Source organism: Bos indicus x Bos taurus, chromosome 9, assembly GCF_003369695.1.
Source record: "Bos indicus x Bos taurus breed Angus x Brahman F1 hybrid chromosome 9, Bos_hybrid_MaternalHap_v2.0, whole genome shotgun sequence".
NCBI lineage: Eukaryota > Metazoa > Chordata > Mammalia > Artiodactyla > Bovidae > Bos > Bos indicus x Bos taurus.
The window spans coordinates 94,077,480-94,098,538 of NC_040084.1; the positions used below are offsets into that span (position 1 = coordinate 94,077,480).

The 21,059-nt window shown below is 39.3% G+C and overlaps 1 protein-coding gene across 9 annotated transcripts in view; it reads left to right on the top strand.

The window, feature by feature from the left end:
* The window catches only part of ARID1B (AT-rich interaction domain 1B), a 439,749-nt gene that overhangs the window by 335,975 nt on the left and 82,715 nt on the right, over positions 1-21,059 (top strand). For all 9 annotated transcript variants that reach the window (XM_027551921.1, XM_027551917.1, XM_027551923.1 and 6 more), the window contains one exon: positions 3,962-4,051. In XM_027551921.1, coding sequence (XP_027407722.1) covers positions 3,962-4,051 — 90 coding nt within the window. The remainder of the gene's footprint in view (positions 1-3,961; positions 4,052-21,059) is intronic.

The window sequence follows — 21,059 nt, forward strand, 5'->3', positions numbered from 1 at the left end:
CAAAGCTGGAACAACTTGAGCAACAAAATAATGGCACAATTGGATTTTAATCCATGAGTGTGTGAGTTTTCTGTTCAGTATGACAAATCACAATTTAGCAGCATAAAGCAACACACATTTATTGATCTCGCATTTTCCCTGGTCATGAGTCCATTCACAGCCTCACTAGGTCCTCTTCTCAGGGTTGAAAGGCTCTAGTCCAAGCAAGTGTTGGGTTGTCTCATATTCATCTGGAGGCTCAACTCAGGGATACTTTGCTTCTAGTCTCATTCAGACTGTTTGGAAGAATTTGTTTCTAGTGTTTGTAGAAGTGAGGCCCTGAAGTTCCAGAGGCTGCCTTGTCCTTGCCGTGCAGCTCAGTTCCCATCATAGAAGCTTACTTCGTCAAGGCCATTGGGAGCATCCTTCAGCTCAAAGAAGGCCTAAGCCATTTCTTGGCATCATGCCTCACAGGGTTACTTCCCGTTTGATTATTTCAAAGTCAACCAATTATGGACTTTAATTATGTCTATAAAATCCCTTTAATTTTGCCATATAAAATAATTTTAGAAATGATATCCCATCACTTCTGTTATATTCTTTGATTAGAAACCAAGTCACAGGTTTTGCCCTCAGTGAAAAAGTGGAGATTACATAGGAATTTGACTCATTGGAAGTCATTCTCTGATGTGTCTGCCACATTGAGTCCATATGGATAGAAGCAGTCTAATAAATATCTAAACAAGTGGAGAAGAAGGGATCATTCTTCCTCATAGTAGATTCCCATTCACAAACGTGGAAGGAAAGAGGGAAATAAAGAATTACCATTAGCAAGCACCATTGTAGTAAATGCTGCAGACAGGATTCTCTAATGGATGCTAAAATTAGTGGGTACAAGATTGAGGAGACAGAGAATTTGCAGAGTCTCAATATCTCCCCTAAGATACTCATCAACTACAAAGAGCAAAATGCAGTAACTTTTTATTGGCGCTTGGTAGACAACAGCTTTGCCAAGTAATCAAGGCAAAAGTCACCACAAGTGAAACGTCAATGTCATTAACCTCTTGGTAGAATGAACTGAAAAGAGCACAACACTTTTGTCATACTCGTCCCAAAATGCATTACCTTGCTTCAATCCTGACACAGTAACAGACTAAACCAAATTGAGGAACATTCTACGAAACGACTTATCTGAACTCTTCAAAAGCATCAAGGTCATAAATATAAGGAAAGACAGATTAGACTGAAGGAGACCAAGGAGAAATAACAACTAGATGCAATCTGAGACCCTAGAAGGGAAAATGAAGCACTGACTGGAAAAAATGGTAAAATTCAAATATCTTTAATAATTTCTTACCATTTTAAGTTCCTCTTGATAATTATATAAAGGTTCTATAAGGTGTGATCACTAGGAGAGGTGGGCTAAGGGATATATGACAGCCCCTTATACAGGTGGTGCTAGTGGTAAAGAATCCACCTGCCAATGCAAAAAATGTAAAAGATGCAGGTTCTATCCCTAGGTTGCGAAGATCCCCTCAGGGAGGAACTGACAACCCACTCCAGTATTCTTGCCTGGAGAATCCCATGGACAGAGGAGTCTGACAAAGAGTTGAGCACAACTGAGCACAGCACTCTTATACTGGCTTTATAGCTTTACTCTGAGTCTTAAATTAATTGCACATAAGAGCTCTTCTGTAAAAAATTTTAATATAAGCTTGTGCTTAGAATTTTAAGTTGGCAAAAGCAGACATTAAGGTCATTTACTGATGTTTCATTTTTTAGTTGCACCAGAAATTTTGGACAGTATTATGTACATAGCCATTGAAGAGTGAATACCTCCATGTGAAGTGGTGAAATTTGTTCTACCTCACAGATAGTGCTTATGTCACCACGTTGTGCTTACGTCACCACGTTGTGCTTACGTCATCATAGACACAAACTAGGGGGAAAATGAGACTTTCTTTAAACACTTAGTTTTACTGTTAAAGCCTTCTCATGAATTTGGTTTATTTATTACATATGAAACATTCTCTTTTAAAATAGTTAACCACACTTTGTTTAAAAGGTTTTACTTAACATCATACATATGACATATAGAAATCTGTGGTTCGAGAGGTGTTTAGTCATTTCATTTGGTTCAAAAAGCTCTGAATTGTCTTCTTTATATGGACAGTGGACAGAAATGGATCATCTGTATTACATTTCTCAAACATGTTTTCTGATCATGTCACAGTCATCTGCTGTGACTATGCTTTATACCTATGCTAATGGGAGATGAAGTTATTTCTTAGTAACTATGAAACTACTGATGGAAAGACAGGGATTGAAACCAAATGGAGAATTTAAAACAGTTTGGGCAAGTCTATCGTTACCATGAAAAGGCTCTTTGTTTCTTTAAAGGACAGATTTAATAAATGAGTAGGTAACTCATAGCTTTAAAGCGAGATCTCTTAGAAATGCACCAGACAACCACTAGTGCTGCTTGAATATGGCAGTATTTTATAAATTCATGAGCTTTCTTACAGCCTTTTTTATGTTTACTTGAAATATGGTATATAAGAGCAGTGCCTGGGGCATGTATAGTGTAAGCAGTGGTGTCCTTAGAATCACTGTGTTTTGTTTTGTTTTGTTTTTACTGTCATGAGTCTATGAATTCAGTCTGTCATGTAGAAACAATCATTAAAATGTAAGCACTTACTATCTTACTGCAATTGATTCCCCAGTGACATTTTAAAAAGTCAGTATTTGGCTGCAGAGTGCTTTAAATTTCTAAATGGACTGGAGCTTAGGGGCTGTAGGGTATTTCATAGGAGGCACATGACCCTGAGTGGACACACAGCAACTTTTGTGTATCTGTAGCCAAGTTGATGGCAGTGTTTACCCTAGAAGTTGTTTTTACCCAAATGTAAGTATTTTTGCTTTATTTATTTGGTACTAATACTAATTTACTGCAGATGTCTAAGAGTAAATAAATGAATGAATTCATTCAAACAAACAAATTCATTCAAACAAAACACAAATGAATCCCTTTGAGGATTATGCTAAATTCAACTGCCTTTGTTACTTTATAGTACTTTTACTCTCAGAAATGTATCTATACTTCTGAGGCAGAAAGTGAGCTGATTGTTCTTAAGCTAAAAAATCATGTCTCTAGACCTCATATAATTCACTGTCTTTAGTTAATAAAATAAAGTTTTTTGTTTTAATAAAGTTAATTAAAGTGTTTTGCTTTAATTCCTATTCTCAGATTAAGGACCATGAAATAACAAAGATTTATTAATTATTTGTTATGCTGATGGAGGGACTAAAGAATTAAACAACTTGATTCCTGTCTCATGGCGCTTACCTTATAGTTTGAAAAGACAAAAAGCAAAAATTAAATGGAAATCAAATAGGTGGTAAATAGACACTATTGCTCTGTTAGCAATAAAGATTAAAAGGTACAGAATAGTGTTTCTTCTTTAGTGATAATGTACACTATATTTTATAGTTGTGTGTCTTTTAATTGAGCTTTCCTTCTAAGTTTTTGTGGAATCTATGATTGACTTAGAAGTTTTTAGAAGTCAGTTGTTATTGCTATATTAAGTAAATATTACTCATGAAAGATTGTTGGCCACTATGCTGCCTGCCCACTTGGGAGTCTGAGTTGACTTCATCAATCTGGGATTTTGTTAAACGTATGGTAGAAGTATGTCTCGAGATTTGAGCTTGTAGATTGATTTGTGAATTTGGGAACTCATACAGTAGAAAATTGAACTTTTCAGGAGGTGATTTGATAAATATGTTTATGCATGCTTCCTCTTTGTTTTACAAAAAAAAGTATAAAATATCACTCTCTTTGAGCTGTATGTTTTTCTTTGTGGAGCAATACCTTTTGTGATCATGAAGATTAAATACATTTAACTGTGTCTTGGGTTTTACACAATTGTGACATTAATGCAGAGGGTTCCCTATCCCCACTTCCTCTCCTGTGTTTTTACAGGAAGTCAGATGCCCCCTCAGCCACCTGGGAGCCAGTCAGAATCCAGTTCTCATCCTGCCTTGAGCCAGTCACCAATGCCACAGGAAAGAGGTTGGTCTTCAGTTCATATCTTACATACCTTCATGTTTTGAGTGTATAAGGTTTAAGTGAGTTTGCTACCTATGTACCTGCTTATACACATTTTTTTAAAGGCTATTACATTTTCTCATCAGATGAAAGAAATACCTAAGAACCTACATATAACAATAAATACTGAAAAGAAGGATGGTTTCTGGTAGATTGGGTGGTTTTACCAAATCCCAGTTCAAGGTCCAGAGAATCTGCGTGTCCACATAGAACCAGGAAGTATAGTTTAAACATTACTGCAGTCTGATATTTGATCTAGCTGTGTAAAAATGACTGTTAATGATTCAATTTTGATATTGGTCCTAATGAAGTAAAGTGCATCTGTTTAGCTGTTTTGATCAATTACTTATCCCATGATATTTAACAGTAAATTTTTAAATGCATAGTAAAACCTTATCTTGTAGAATTATAGGATCTCAGAAATGGAGCTGACCTGGAAGACTGTAGAGTCCATTCATCTCAATTTATGAATAAAGAAATTGAGGACCGTAGAGGTTCTATATGACCTTCTCATTCTCAGAGACTAGTTCGTGTCAGAGCCAGAAAAAGCAATGTGAGCTTTTCCTGAGCATTCAGGTTGTCCCGCATCTGCAGACTCTGACCTTTCACTCAGTTCTGCAAGTTGACCCCCATATATTATTGCCTTGACTGAGGCCTTAGTCCTTCATCAGTTTGCTTCTGTCTTGTTTCCCCCTTTTGGAGGGAAAGTTACTCTTATTGAAGGTGGAGATGGTGATTTTAGTCCAGTGAGTGTAGACAGGATTGACAGGCGTGCTGCACCATCTAGTGCTGTGCCTGGTCACCGCCTCCTACTGCCCACGAGTCAGGCCTTGCCCACCTGCCCCGCCCCCCACAATGGAGATGCCACTTTCCTTCACTCTACTTCCTCTCTCACTTGCCAGGAAGACAAAAGTTGCTGGCTTGGTAGCTAGTATTTAAAGGCTCCTGACCCCTAATGTTTATAATTATTTCTGTATGAGTTGTAAAGATGATAATTTGTTTCTAATTAGATGAACTTTCAGTTATTTTACATACTAAAAACTCAGCAACATGTTATTTAGAAAATAATACCAGTAAAAAGATGGATTACCCTTATCTCTACATCATTTGTGTTAAAATAAATGTTTAGTAGGAATAAAATGAAATTTTAATTTCTAATACCTTTACATATTTAACTTTTTATTATCATTTAATGTGCAGTTAATACTTTAATTCCCTTATCAAAATACTATGATATGTTTTAATAATGGAGTAGTAGTGGTTTTTAAGCTTTAGAGTGCATGAGAACCATCTGGAGAACTTGTTAAGCTGGATTACTAGGCCACACTGCAGGTTTCTGATTCTGCATCAGAAAATCCACATCTCTGACCAGTTCCCCAGTGCTGCTGATGCTGCTGGTCCAAGGACCATACTCAAGAACCACTGCTTTATAATGATGCTATAGTGTGTTTTAATCATTGTATGATGTGTGTATTTGTTTCTCTGTCAACTTTCCACTGTGGCCTCCTGTAAATCGGTCTTGTATGTCACATCCTCGCTATAAATCGCTTGTTCTGTGTTAACTCCCCTATGGCTCTGTTGTCTGGGAAACATGACAGACGCTTCTGGAAGGAGCCCTGGAGCCAAGCCAGTGGGAGTTTCCCCAGACTCCCTTTTCGTGGCTATCGTTTGTACCTGCCTTGTGGTACTGGGTCAAGGAAGTGAAGTAAAAAAGAATAGAGAAAATTATCCTGTACTGAAAGCCCACTCAGGCCAGACCCAGAGCTAAAATGAAGATATTTGTTGTTTCATTTTCACCATAAACCTGTAACATCATTCCTACTGGGAGAATTCTGCTTATTTTGTAAGCATTGGAAAATAAGAGGTACTTTATTTGGAAATCCTACAATAAACCTTTATTGCTACAAACTGAAAAAGAACCCCTCTTCTACATTCTCCAGTGTCTTTTCAGCCCCTTCCACCTGATACACATTTGAGAAATTTTAAAGTGTAGAATGCTGAATGTGAAGGACAAGATGACAGGAAATGTAGTTAAATCAAACTTTTAGCCTTGCAAGACAAAATCCAAGGTATTCCTCTGGTGTCACTGTATGGAAACCACTTGTTGATATGTTTGAGTTTTTTTCCCCCTCTTATGTATAGTGTGATTTTGGTAACTAGTAGTGGATACATAACTGACAACCAGGCTAGTTTTAATGACCATTTCCTTCAAATAGTAAAAGATGACTTTTATAATGTGCTAAATCTGAATTGATTTTTATGAACATGTTCTTCTAACTTCCCTGAGACTGTGCTGGAGGCACCATGTGCATCCCTTGGATGGTGCTTTGCCGTGTATGAGTTAAATTTCCTCTAAAATTGGGTAGCAAGTACTTTTTTTTTAATGACTTTGTTTAAATCTAGGAAGATATGTTAGCTCCTGCCTGATAACATTTGATCATGTGTTTTAATGGCAGATGACATAATCATTTTAAGGATTTGATACAATAATGAAAAGCATTTTTTATTTGTTTTACCATCATTTGGTATGTACCAACAATATATATAGTGCAAAGTAAATCTAAGAAAGCCTTTACTATAAAATTCCCCAGTATTGATTCCCATGTAATTTAACTTACTTTATACCTTTATCGGAGAAGGCAATGGCACCCCACTCCAGTATTCTTGCTTGGAAAATCCCATGGACGGAGGAGCCTGGTAGGCTGCAGTCCATGGGGTCGCTAAGAGTCGGACACAACTGAAGTGACTTAGCATATACCTTCATAAGTTATACCCTCTGCCCTTATTTAAGGAAGTAATGAAAGAAGAGGAAAAGAATACATTGAGTTAGCATCTTATTTTTAAAAATGTATTCTTTCTCAGAAACCATGGACCCTGATAAACAAGATAAGGCACAGCTTCTGTACTGCTGAGTGCTAAAATAACCAAGCTAAACACTTCCTTTTACACTTATTTGTTTTAACAAGATTATAAGAGAGTAAAATTCCACAATTATACACATTTTCTTTAACATACCCATAGGAGATAGATTTACTTTAATGGCGAACAATCCAGAAACACACTTGCCCAGAGACACCAGCACAAAACAAGAGACTCAGGAAAGCCTGCTTTCCTGTGGAGTGCAATGTTCTGGGTCCTTCCCACACTCCTTGCGGGGGTCAGCCGGGCTGACCTACCACCCTGGTGCTCAGTCCCTTCAGGCTCAAGAAGTTGCTGTCTTGCTCTGCTGTCATTTTGGGGGTTTGATCTTTATATTCCCATTCAGGAAGAACATTTATTAATAAATTACATACCCTGTTGAGAATTTTGCAAATCTGAGGCTGTCCTAGGGTCTGAACCATGCTGGTAGCAGCAAGGCCATCTCCTTGTCCCGAGGTTGAGCACAGAGTCCGTGCTCCATCTAGACCTGGGACCCTGTGGTGCCCACCCCCTCTTTACTTGGTGGTCCTGGTGTCAAGTGTATCAAAAAGCAGCAGTCACAAATTCATTTTCCCACATTGTGTGTAGGCAAAAATAAGTGTATCTATAGTTTTCTGTTTTCCATCTACAAAGGTGTATGTGGGTATGGCCATCAGAATTTACAGGAAGGAGGGAGACACTCTGAAGATCTATTGACTTCTTTATCCTTATGTAGTATTGTCTCCTCTACGTTTCGTGTACTTCCCAGTATAAAACTTGATGTATACTCTCCTGTTTGCATACTATGTGGTGCTTCTTACTAAGTGAATAAAAAAAGTTCTTTGGTATTAACTTTTTTATTACTGATGTTTGTTCTTTTTAAACGTCAAAACTTCAGCTTAGTATTGCCATTGGTTTTTATTTAAACTAAATCTTTCCTCTCTAGACCTCATATAACAACATGCTCTCACCCAAAAAGTCAAATACTATGACTTATATGAACTAAGGCATTGGAAGAATAGTTAAGATAACCCTAAAATACTGAAATATATTTTACAAGAAAACTGTAGCCAACATGTTTAGATTCGCTATATCCTTATTTCTTAATCTTGAACATGTCTTAAAATTTGAAAAGGGCAGTAAGAAATGGCTTACTAGTAGATTGTCCTGTTTTCTAGCAGGGAATATAGGATAGCCATCTGAGTAGATAAATAAGTATAATTATTATTAACATCAAAATGATCACATTTTTAACCTCTGTAAAATGTTAAGCTTAATGAAACTAGCAAATGCCCTTCTAGTTTATTGGATTAGCAATTAGGTGAAAACGTTTCGAGAAGGCTTATTTATTTGGACAGATGTAGAGAGGTTCGGAATTAATTTTTTGAAAACCTTTTAATTGAATTCCCTTTTAATTTTCACAGTGGTGTCTAGTTAAATATTCATGTTAGTGCTAGTGGTTTTCTGAAAGTCTGAACTAGATCTGGATTCTCAAAATCAACATAGGTTATTTAACCCTTTTCATCTAGTATGCCAGCAGGGACTTCCTTAGTGTAATCCCATAGTATTTGAATAATTAGAAGGTAGTAATGAGGATTTAATTAGTCCTTGAGATATGCTGAAAGCAGAACCACTAAGAACCTTCCCTTTTGGATATGGCTTGCAAGCAGAATTGATGCTGCTCCCAGACTGTGATGTGCTAGGAAATATATTCTGTTGCTGGAGGCAGTACTTAGGCACCATTCCGTGACCATATGGAGGGCGTCCTGGGTGAGATTTTCCAGAATTATCGGGTTCCCCCACCCACAGCCTTCATTCTTGTCCAGCTACAGGACAACCTTTCTTCCTCTCTCAACTGTTTAAATAGGTTTATAGTTAAAGTCTACAGTATTACTGTACCTAATTGAGAATTGTCTTTTACTGTATCAGTGGTGCCAAAATTAGACAGCCTAGACAAGTTGTGTCGGAGAAGGCAACGGCACCCCACTCCAGTACTCTTGCCTGGAAAATCCCATGGACAGAGGGGCCCGGTAGGCTGCAGTCCATGGGGTCGCTAGGAGTCAGATACGACTGAGCGATTTCACTTTCACTTTTCACTTTCATGCATTGGAGAAGGAAATGGCAACCCACTCCAGTGTTCTTGCCTGGAGAATCTCAGGGACGGGGAGCCTGGTGGGCTGCCATCTGTGGGGTCGCACAGAGTCGGATACGACTGAAGCGACTTAGCAGCAGCAGCAGACAAGTTGTGTAGCTATTCTGTAGTTTCAGGACAAGGAAAAAAATAACAAAATATTGCAGTTTTACGTATCTTGAGTATTTAATCCAGCCAAACTTAGTTCTTGACAGCTGTATGTCAGATGAATCACAAAATTCTCATCTTTGGAATCTGATATTCACAGTGATATTTATCAGTAGCTCCATTTTTATAAACACAAATAGTGCCATTTTCCAGACAAAGTATGTAGCAAATGGGTGAGTTCAGGCATTTAGATGTCCTTTTTGTGTGCTACCATGAGAAGGTGAATCAGAATCTGTGTACTTTGAAGTATAAGGTTTCAAACTTAGGTATTTTATGCAGATTGAATAGAATATGTCTTTGTTCTGTTATTAATCCCAAATGTTAAATGCTTTGATAAGTTTTATTCCCACTCATTAATGGTGTATGTTAACTTCTTTTCAGCATATGAGTAGAATTCCTCATCAAATTTCTAAGCACATTCTGTTTGGACGGGGTAAATCTTTCTCTTCCTTTTTAATGGGAAGGACAGGAAAGAGATCTCTTAAAATAAATCCAGTGTCTTTCTGTAGATTAGACTGAACTCTTGAGGGCCAGAACCAAATCTTATTTATGCGCTGCATCCTTATGCTACAGCAGCACCTTCTATATAATAGGTGCTCAACAAAGATTTAGTTGAACGACAGGAAATAATTCAGCCTTCACAACCATTCAGAAGTTTCAGATCTATTCAGAGCACAGAACAACCAAAGAACAAAATGTTTCTTGCTCTGAAATTAAGAAAGTGTACCATATTGACATGTCTTCTTTCAGTTTTACCATTATAAGTCATTTGCTGTAGCACAGTGTTTCTCTCTCTTGCACCAGATTAAAGCTACCACTTCCATCTTCCATTCTTCCAGAAATATTTCTACAATCATACAGACAAGTGTCAGTCTGAGATGGGGTGCTCACACCTGGAGCCTCACAGTAAAGTGCATTGTCCAGAGGCCAACCATGTTCTTTACAACCCCAGAATATTTAAAGGGAAATAAGTAAAACTTTGGAAAAGTTTTTAATGCTGCTGGCTTATTTCCTAGTGATATGCACACCAAAAATCAGTTTTGAAATTTTTAAAATTATTTTTGTACATCTTAATTGACCTAACTCAGTTGCAAGAACAGATTAACCAGTAAGTACAGAAATGGAAGAGACCACCGAGATGATGGTTAAGGAGTTGGAAATGGGATTGTGTGTGTGTGTGTGTGTGCAAACTACAGAAATTATTTTGTCGCTCTTTCTCTGAGGTTCTCAGAGAAGGATCTCCCAGTCGACCTGTCTGTTTGTTCTTGCATGTAAAGGTTCTTATCACTTACATTGTGAGCATACTAACTGTAAAATGATGCTGCCTTTCAGGACAAGGGTATTGTCAAAAAGAGAAAATAGATTCCTTTCCTCGAGCCTTGTTGTGTAAATATAATAGATCAGCGTGTTAAGGCATTCATGACAGTCTACCCTCACCCCCAGATGCAATTAATTTAGCCTCCACTCTTAATTGAGGATCCCTTTTTTATAATCGGTGGCAGATGAAAATAAACTCAAATGGGAGGTACCGTACAAGAGAGACCATCTAAGAAGTTGTTTCTAATTTCTTCAGCCCCAGAACTCTGCCTCTGGGCTGGATTGTGGACCAAACCAAAGCTAGTCAGTAATGAAGGGAATAGAAGTATAGGAATTGTTTGAGGGTTAGCACTGAATTCCTATTAAGTCTGCTATCTAGAGATCTGTTCACCAAAGAGCTCAGGGAAATAAATACCACTACGATAAAAAATCATTTTGTGTTCGTTGTAGAATCATCAGTCTGAATTTTAGAATATTTTAAAAGAAGCATAGTTTTGTTACTTTTGTATGTGCAGTAATTTATTTGAATTGCCAATTAAAGCTTATTTTTAATAGTTAACACTCATTTGTAATTGGCTCATTATTCTTCCATGAAAGTATTTGAGAACATCTGGATCTTAGGTAAATTCAGCATTGTGTATTGTGTGCACTTATTTATAACAACATGTTTTCTCCTGTGCTTTATGGGTCTGTACCTCAGTGAAAGACTGCTGTCTGCTTTGTTCCCCAAGCCAGAAAGCTTGAAGGCATCCTTGATGTCTTTTTCTCTCCCATCAGCTCTACACTCGTCACCTTGTTCTGCGGACTCCACCCCTCAGTGGTTTCTCACATCCTCCTTTTCTTGGCTTTCACCGGCATGATCCCAGCCCACGCCCCTGAGGCTCCATCAACACCTCCCAGCCAGTCTTCCTGTCAACTTTGCTCCCTCCACTCTGCTTTCCAGGCTGCATCCAAAATGGTCTCTCCAGAAGAATGGTGACACCGTGTCATTCCCTTCATAAAAGCCTTTAAGAGCTTGCCTCTGCCTATAGAGAAATGCCTTCCTGTGCTTGGTCCCGGGGGCCATCTCACCCACCCAGCCTCCCCTTTTGGGCTCGTTCTTATCACTCTCCTGCCTGGTGGTCTCCAGCCAGGGTCTTCTGGACCTTCACGTGCGCTGCTCCCCAACCCTTGTGCCACCCACTCCTCAACCCTCCTTCCTCCCCGACCTGTGGCCCCCAGCCCATCTTTACTCCTTTCATATCCTCCAAACAGCCTGACACCTCGTAGGTCCTTGAGTCCAGTCCAGGTTTCCTGCCAGAACAAAGAAGGAAGCATCGCCTGATCGGCCAGCACTGTCCCGCGCAGGCAGGCAGTGCTCAGGAGCCCTGGAGGGCTTACCGCTGGAGCTCTCTCCTCAGGGAGAGCTCTGTGAGGACCAGGACCATGGGGCCTTGGCCAGTGTCTTACTCCAGTGCTTCTTAGATACATTCTTTTCCTCATCTTAATCTTCAGGGAATCTGGGACCAAAAATCTGGGTTTAGGTGCAAACTTACTACTAACTGGTTTTGTGACTTTGGACAAGTAATTGAATTTCTTCTTCCTCATTTGTAATGGGCTTCCCTGGTGGCTCAGAGGTTAAAGCTTCTGCTTCCAATGTGGGAGACCTGGGTTCGATCCCTGGGTCAGGAAGATCCCCTGGAGAAGGAAATGGCAACCCACTCCAGTATTCTTGCCTGGAGAATCCCATGGACGGAGGAGCTTGGTGGGCTACAGTCCACGGGGTTGCAGAGTCGGACACGACTGAGCGACTTCACTTTCATTTGTAAAGTGGGGATCAGAGTGTCCCATGGATTTGTTGCATGGATCAAATGCAACCTTGTATCGAAAAGTTATCTACTGGATGCTTGGGGCTAGTGCACTGGGAAGACCCAGAGGGATGGTATGGGGAGGGAGGAGGGAGGAGGGTTCAGGATGGGGAACACATGTATACCTGTGGCGGATTCATTTTGATATTTGGCAAAACTAATACAATTATGTAAAGTTTAAAAATAAAATTAGAAAAAAAAAAAAAGGAAAGTTATCTATTGCAAAGCACTGTGCAAATACTAGTAATCATAAGCATCAGGCACAGATGACTGTTGTGAGACTGGATTGAAAGCCTGAAAAAGTTATTTCTTTGCTTCTTCCAGCAGGTAGGGACACATAAAATTGGCTTCACCCTCAGCACTGAAGTTGACTTTTGCAGCTAAACTCCAAAGAATTATCTAAGGAAAGGCCAAATAGTTTGCTCCCATCTGCCATCTGGGTAGTCAGTCCAGTTCCTCCCCTGACTCTGATTTTCCCGATGATTGATGATGTCAGTAGCTGAGAAGGCTTCATGGGGGCGGGTGGGGAGGACTTAGATGCTGTCGTTTGTGCCTCTGAGTAGAGGGTGTGGTGGTGACAGGAAAGGGAGAGGGAGCGATTGTGCCAGTTAGCCTGAAAGCACAGCTGGGAGAACACTGGGCGGCCTGGGTTATAGCCTTGAACGGGTCATTAGTTTCTGTCTTCCTTGGAGCAGTTCGTGTTGTGAAGAGAAGCAAGCAGGCAACTAAACACTGAAGATGTTAAAATGTAACAAGAATATTCTTTAAAATCTATTTTTCTCTCCAAATGGGAATCTGACACCTATTTGCGATAAGAAATGGTTCTGTGTTTACAGTTGGAGCCTCTGCTAAGGTGGTGCAGCATGTGACCGTGATTTCACACATGTGGGGAAACATGTTTTATTGAACTGCCCTGAAGAAACAAGGCAGTTCTTCTGTGAATGTTTAACAGATGCCAACATGAAAATAAACCATCCATGTGCCAAAGGAAAAACGTGCCTTGCCTTTTGGTGGCTTGTGGAGCCTTGGGTGTTTTGTGGGTGTCCTGACCATGCTCAAGAGGCCCCCCTGACAAGGCGCTATGCTCATGTGGACTTGGTGCTGGGCTCACATGCTCCTCTGCGGTAGCCGGAGCACTTGTGCTCTCTCTTTGCTGTTCTCTTTCATGGGTGGGGTGAACCATGATCTGGGTCTTGTGCTTAACGCTGTTTTTTCCATCAGGATTTAAGGTCTCCATTGCTTACATTGCAGAATTTGTTGTCTTGCATGAAGAATGAAAGGACATACAGTTGGAGGCTTAGGTCCACATTTAAATGCCTTCCAGTTTAATTTTCTGAAATTCCTTGTATTTGCTCCATTACTTATTCGACATTTTTTCTAAGTCAGTTTTCTAACACCCTTCAACTTAGAGATGCATTTTCCGTGGATGGCCCTTTAACCTATCAGTGATTGTTTTGGAGTTGTGACAGCCCGTCGTTGTCTGTTGGATTCATGGAGCTTTCTTCTCTGTTTTTCCATGGAGCATTTCCTCCAGATATGCTTTAAGGCCTAACTATAATTTCATCTATTCTTGAGAATATTTTAAATATTCTTAAAGATAAGCTGTATCTCTGTCTTGTCCAGTGAAGAATTTTTCCTCATTCATACCACATAAAAATATTCTATATTCATTTTATCTCTTAAGTGGAAAATGTGATTTGTTTATAATGACTACATAAATCAGTTCCTTAAAAAAATTTTTTTTGATCTGCCAAGGTTTAGACAGTCACTGTGGAATTTTCTCTTCTATAAGAATTTTCTTTTTTGCAGTTAAGAGCATCATATAGCATTTTTTTTCTAAACCAGGAAAAATATCCACTTAATAAGCCACAAAAATAGCATGTTGAAGAAAATATTTGAAAGGCCTTGAAAACTCATTTATCTAATAATGATGTGGATAGACATTTTGGAAATACTAATTCTTTGTTAGGCCTGTTTTCTAAGATTCCAAGATAGTAATATGTTTTCTTAAAAACACATTAAGGAAAACAGAAGCCTCTTCAGCTTAGTCTTTAATACTAGCCTCTGTATAGATTGAAGTATTAATAACATTTTCCTAGACTTAACATGACTTCTACTGCCATGTAATAGAATAGATTGTCTAGGAATTCTCCACTGATCCGAATATCCATAGGAGGATGACCCCTGTGAGAATCATTCTTAACCTGAGACTGAGTGACTCCAGATTGGGTCCTGCGGCCCCACCACCAACCCTACTTTCAGCTATTGGGTAAATGGGAAGTGGTGTTCAAAGAATCGTCAGATTATAATGAAATATCTAAATGAACCCCTGTGCCTTTGGAATGAACTTTAGAACAAGTTGTTAGCCCCTTACTAGGTGGTGGGAACAAGTCTGGCCAAAATTGGGCCTTTATCACACAAGTTCAAGATTCCTCAACAACCCCTCAGCTGAAGACTGATATGCCCTTATCTGGGGCAAGGTCTAGGAGGTTCTCTTTATAACTGGAAATAGAATCTCCTTTCACAAAAACCTAATAGATTGATCTATCCGTTGCATAAAGTGTTTATCCAGCTAGTGATTCATATAGGTCCATGTGACTCAGTAATAAACAAAATTCAAGATCCTTCCCCTTTACATTGAGAGTTTGTTCAGGCACTTGACAGGACTCTTGACATCTGTCTCACCATCTAGCTTTCTTCTCTTTCTCTTCCTCGCCCCCTTCTCTTTCCACTCCCCCGCTCACTGTCTTAATAGGCAAACTCCAGGGACCCTGCAAGATTAGGAAGGATGTACACTGAGTCTTAACACCGCTTAGAACTAATCACTACTGTAGCTATTGATTGAATGGCCTGAAACCGAAAGGCTTCTGTTTTCTGAGCCAAGTAACATGGCCAGCCAATTATTTCTGGAACTAGCTATCAGGAAAAGGGCACTGGCTTCTGGATAGTCTGCTGAGTGAGGAAGGCTGCCCATCAGCTATAACTGGCTCTGGTGGAGGATGGAGCCGGCCAGCCCAGCACAGTGACGCAGAGCTGGGTGCACTTGGGCAAGGGCATCGAACCATTTGCCAGGAGACCACAGGGTGTGGCCACTGGGAGAATTAACCACGGTCCAGGAATTTGAAGCACTTTCCAACGTTGCCATGGTGCATGGTTTGAAAGGAAGCCTGGCAAGGGAAGCTAGTTTGAAAACTTGGGGTCACTCAGATGGGTAATAAATGGTGGGTTGTATTTAAAAATAATATGAATAATAATACCTGTCACTTACTGAGCCTCTGCTGTGTTCAGGCACTAAGCTGTATGCTTTACAAAGCATGTTCACATTTACTCTTATGAGGTAGACTCAGTAGTCATCCACCTTTTTCAGAGAAGGAAATTAAGGCTTGACTATTAACTTGCTGAAGTGTCCTGACCATAAGTGGTGAGGCCAGAACTTGAATCTGCAGTGACAGTGGAGATGGACAGAGCAGATGTATTTGGCAGATATTTAGGTGATAGAAATAATGGTGCTTTCTGGCCCATTAGGCTATCAGCCGTCAGTTGTTCCTGCCTTGAATAGCTGTCCTCTTTTTGCCACAAATGATTACTTGAACATACTCTGAACGAGGAGCCAAACCATCACATTTATTAGACTGTTTTCCCAAAGTAAAATAAATGGATTCTGAATGAAGATGTTTTCTTATTCATTAAAAAACCTGTACTATTTGGTTCCAGTTCTGTGCCAGTCACCTGGCTTGGTCCATAGGAGACAGATGCAAAGAGAATGTGTTTGTTTAAAGCCTCAGTACTCACAGTCTGGGGGAAGACAGTCACCCCCACAAATAATGATAAAACTGTGACAGCTGCTCTCTGTCAGCTAACATACAGCATAGAAAAGTATCTTTTTTTCTGAAAGACCAGGGAATGCCATGGAAGCAGCAGGAGGAGAAGCCAGGAAGGACTGCATGTCAGTCTCATGGTGGTAAATGAGGCACTAGTATTTAACACTAGTATTTAGGCACTCAGTATTTAACAGAGGACACAGTCTAGCAGTCTGTTTTCAAACTGTCTCTCAAGCATGGGTTTTTTAGTTGAAAATATATATATAAAATATCAGAGATCATTGCACATAATCAGGGTAGAAACTTTTTTATGAGGCATACAGTGTATGTGTGAATACTGAATGTGAATATATAGACACATATGTATACTCATATATACACATTGAATCTTGGCAGGAGATATATTTCTTTACTATGGATTGTGGTAAAAAAAAAAAATACTTGAAAGTGGTTTCAGTGAATTAACCTCTGTGAGCTTCACTGTCTTCATAGCTGTTTTGAAGTTTAAAAGAATAATGAACAAAGCCATTAGCATATAATAGCTGCTCATTAAAAAGTCAACTGTTATTAGACTAGTGAATAGTCAATTGCCAGGAACATGAGAGATGGTCCATAAATATTTGTTACGTGGATGAATGTATGAAGAAGGCAAGTGAGGTAAAAACGTGAGTGATCGAATCAGAGTGGGCACTCCATGATGACCATGTAGAAATGATGGGTCTGGAGAAATAGTCAGGTCACATTTGAAGAGACTTGACTGCTGGACTGTTCAGCTTCATTCTGTTAAACAGTGGAGTCAGTGGCTAGTTTTTGAATAAACACTTGAATATCCCTGGAGAGATGAGAAAGGATGTAATCCATAGCATAAAGTGGAGGTCCTGTCTTGGGTACTAGGAAGAGATTTCCTTCTGAAAGGAGGAAAATCCATAAAGGTAGGACATGGATGTTGGGGTACATAGGTGAGAGCAGGCTGTCTTAAGGGTGGCTCTGCCTTTTCCTGTGGTCTCTTTACATTTAGCAGCAGGGCTAGCGGAAGGCTTCAAGAAAGGGATTCGAAATGTTAACCTAACCATAGGCAAAGTGAAAGTGAAGTCGCTCAGTTGTGTCCGACTCTTTGTGACCCCATGGACTGTAGCCTACCAGGCTCCTCCATCCATGGAATTTTCCAGGCAAGAGTACTGGAGTGGGTTGCCATTTTCTTCTCCAGGAGATCTTCCCAACCCAGGGATAGAACCCAGGTCTCCCACATTGCAGGCAGACGCTTAACCATCTGAGCCACCAGGGCAGCCCATAGACAAGACCAGAGCAAATAGAAGGGTGCCCAATGACTACTGGGATTCAGCTGAATGCACAGACTTTGGCTTCCAGGAATGAACATTGCAGCATCCACTTCGCTAGTCAGACCTATTCTTAGTCTTATTCAGATCCAGTTAGATTTACCTGCATCCTACCTTCAGCTAAGGGCTCAACTTAAACAGGACTTCAGGGAGACCTCCCTTGTCCCCAGTCCAAATTGACTTCCCTGGGGGCTTAGAGGGTAAAGTGTCTGCCTGCAAGGGTCAGGAAGATCCCCTGGAGAAGGAAATGGCAACCCACTCCAGTAGTCTTACCTGGAAAATCCCATGGATGGAGGAGCCTGGTAAGCTACCATCCATGGGGTGGCAAAGAGTCGGACACAACTGAGCAACTTCACTTCACTTCCAATACCTTCAGAGTACCTATACTTCTGTTTTCTTTTGCTTATACTTACTCCTAGTTGTTTGTTGGTGGCTGTCTCTGCCATTAGAATGTGAAGTCCACGGGGCAGAGCCTGAGTGCTCACTGTTTATATCTCCAGCACCTAGCATGCTGCCCAGAATCTGTCTCAGTTACTTTGTGATTTTATCATTTTTCCCTGTTGATAAGTTTTATTGTCTACTCAACTGAATTGTAATTCTTCAAAGACAAGGATCACATCTTTTACTTTAAAAAAAAAAATGCTGTTTTTTCTTAACTGCATTTCCATGAATGCCAGAGTAAAATTGGGGCATGCTGGTAGAAGATTTCTATGTCATTATTGTGGGTTGAGTTACCAGTGTGATAGCTTAGATCAGAACACACGCAGTGAATGGCTTGTAGCATCACTAAAAAGGCAACAGTAATACCTTTGTATGGCATTCTCATGGTGTTTTTCAGTTTAGAAAAGTACAGCCACACATGTTTTTCTTGTTTGATTCTCTGAATGCTCTTATAAGCCAGAATAGGAAATGCACTCACTGTTTTATACAAGAGAACCTGTGGTCCACACAGTGGATAGTGGAGGCAGCCTCTATAATCCACATCTGGTTCCAAGCAGATGGCATGCATGCACGTGTGTGTGTGTGTGTGTTTCCTATTACTGCAGTACCTTTCCTTTCAGAATAGAGCTTCCACTTCGTCAAGTTTGATTGTACACGTGTTTGTGGTCACATATACATATAATGAAGGATTCAAAAATAGTAAATCCACTTATATAAACCTTCTGTGCATATACTTTATGGATGAAATGTGTAAACCATATTTTCATATAAAGTTTCTAAGATTTCCAAATAAGTTCTTTTATATAATGTGAATAATAATTATCTAAATTAGTACTTTTTTCCAAAGTTTAATTTTTCCATGTTATATTATTTGCCAGTTCCATAATACACCTAGTAGTTCAACAAGCTTTTATACTATATGGGAAATTAACTTTATACTTCCTAAATTTTCCTTACTAGTTAGTTTGGTTTTTTAAACTCAGATGGTTAATAACTAGAAAAATTACACAACTTTTTTATTTTAAAAAAAAGGCTTCATTCTTCTAACCGTCAGTTTTTCTATTCATAAACTGTGCTACAACCTGCCATTTTATAATAACTTTCTAAAGGAGGCAAAATACAATCAAACGTGTCACCATAAATAGAAAATTCTTGGTTGAAATTTATTTTTTGGAAACATTTTAACATTTATTTCATTCAAAATAAAGGTTAAAATAAAACAAAATGAAGACTGTCCCCCAAATAAATAGACATGCAAATTACAGACCTGAATTAGATACTTTTTAAAAGTTTAAGCCATAATCATGGAGAACTAGAAGTGTCTCTACAAATATTGTATGTCTTCCCTCTCTGCATTTAACACGTGAGGAAATGGAGACAGAAAGGCTAGGTTAATTGCTGTATTCTGCACAGCGAACATGGAAGGCCCCCGACTGATGTCCTAGTCCTTGCTGTCATACCATGCCGCCTCTCTTGCTTTTCTTTTTTGAACATATTAATAATAGTAACAGGTAGTGATTATTGAAAGCTCGCTGTGTATGTGTGCCAGGCGCTGTTGTAAGTTTTTTGCATGTATCATCTCATTTAATCCTCACAGCAACCTTATGAGAGAGATAACAATTGTCCCTATTTTATAGATGAGGAAACAAGTAATGGACATGCAGATCTCTATATGCAGGATGAAAAGTAGAAATGTTTCTTTTTTTGTTATCGTCTGCCTTCTAATTTTTTATTAATTTGTTTAGATTATGACTATATTCAATAACCTTTTAAAAATATGGTTATATACATAATGGAGGCTTCCCTGGTGGTTCACCAGTAAAGAATCCACCCGTCTGCCAATGCAGGAGATGAGGTTCAATCCCTGGGTTGGGAAAATCCCCTGGAGAAGGAAATGGCAACCCAATCCAGTATTCTTGCCTGGGAGATCCTGTGGGCTGAGGAGTATGGCAGACTACAGTCCATAGGGTCACAATGAGTTGGATCCCACTTAGCAACTAAACAACAACAATCCATAGTGGAAGTCGTTTTTAATAGGATTGGTGCTGGCCTTTAATCGTGATGATATATTATGTATCACTGTTCCTACCTCCTAACTAGTCTTCTAACCTTTAGCCTTACTTTCCCTCAGTCCTTTCTTCATGCTGCATATTATGGTGGAATTAGCTTTTGAAAATGCAAGTCAGATCACATTGTTTTCCTGCCAAGACTGTGTACGGCCTTTGCCAGTGTTAATCAGACCAGATTTTCATAGGATTGCAAATGCAAAAGTTTTGGTGAACCACTCAGCTATTTGGTAATAACAGCTGAATCTGCAAGATGAAATGCTTCCTAGTCATGACATAGAGTGGCCAACAGAAAATGGACAAATGATATAAGTAGTTCTAGGAAAAGAGTTGAAACTGCTGTAAAATAAAATGTTCAACTTTACTCATGATAAAGGAAATGCACAGTCTAACACAAACAAATTATAAAATATCCCTGAAAGGATACATTAAAAAACCACTTGCCTTTGGCCAGGGAGACTAAATGGTAGGAGACAGGAGTATATATTTTTTTAATCTTTTGGAATTTGTAGACAGTTACACAAGTATTGGAGTAATGTGGATCCCACATACTTAAAAAATGAAGAAATAAAAACTAGCTTCTTCATGCTGGTTGGAAACTGCTCCTGAATATGTGGAGTGTTCAGAAGTTAAAATATACTCGTAGCAATTTATAAACCAGAAAATTATCATCATCATCTCTTACTTTTGTGTATCACATTTCAGATTACAGAGCATTTTCATGTGCCATTTCAGTTATCTTATAGCAACCTCATCCACATTTTAAGATGAGGAAGCTGCGCCTCAGGTAAATTATGATTCACCTAAGGTCACACTGCTAGTTTTGACCAGTTCACACACTGCAGCATATTTACATAAATATGTCTACCCTGCTAGATTCTGAGCCATCGACACAAGCAAGACTGTAGTCTAGGCCTTCTGTTCCCAGTTAGCTGCCATTCGATGA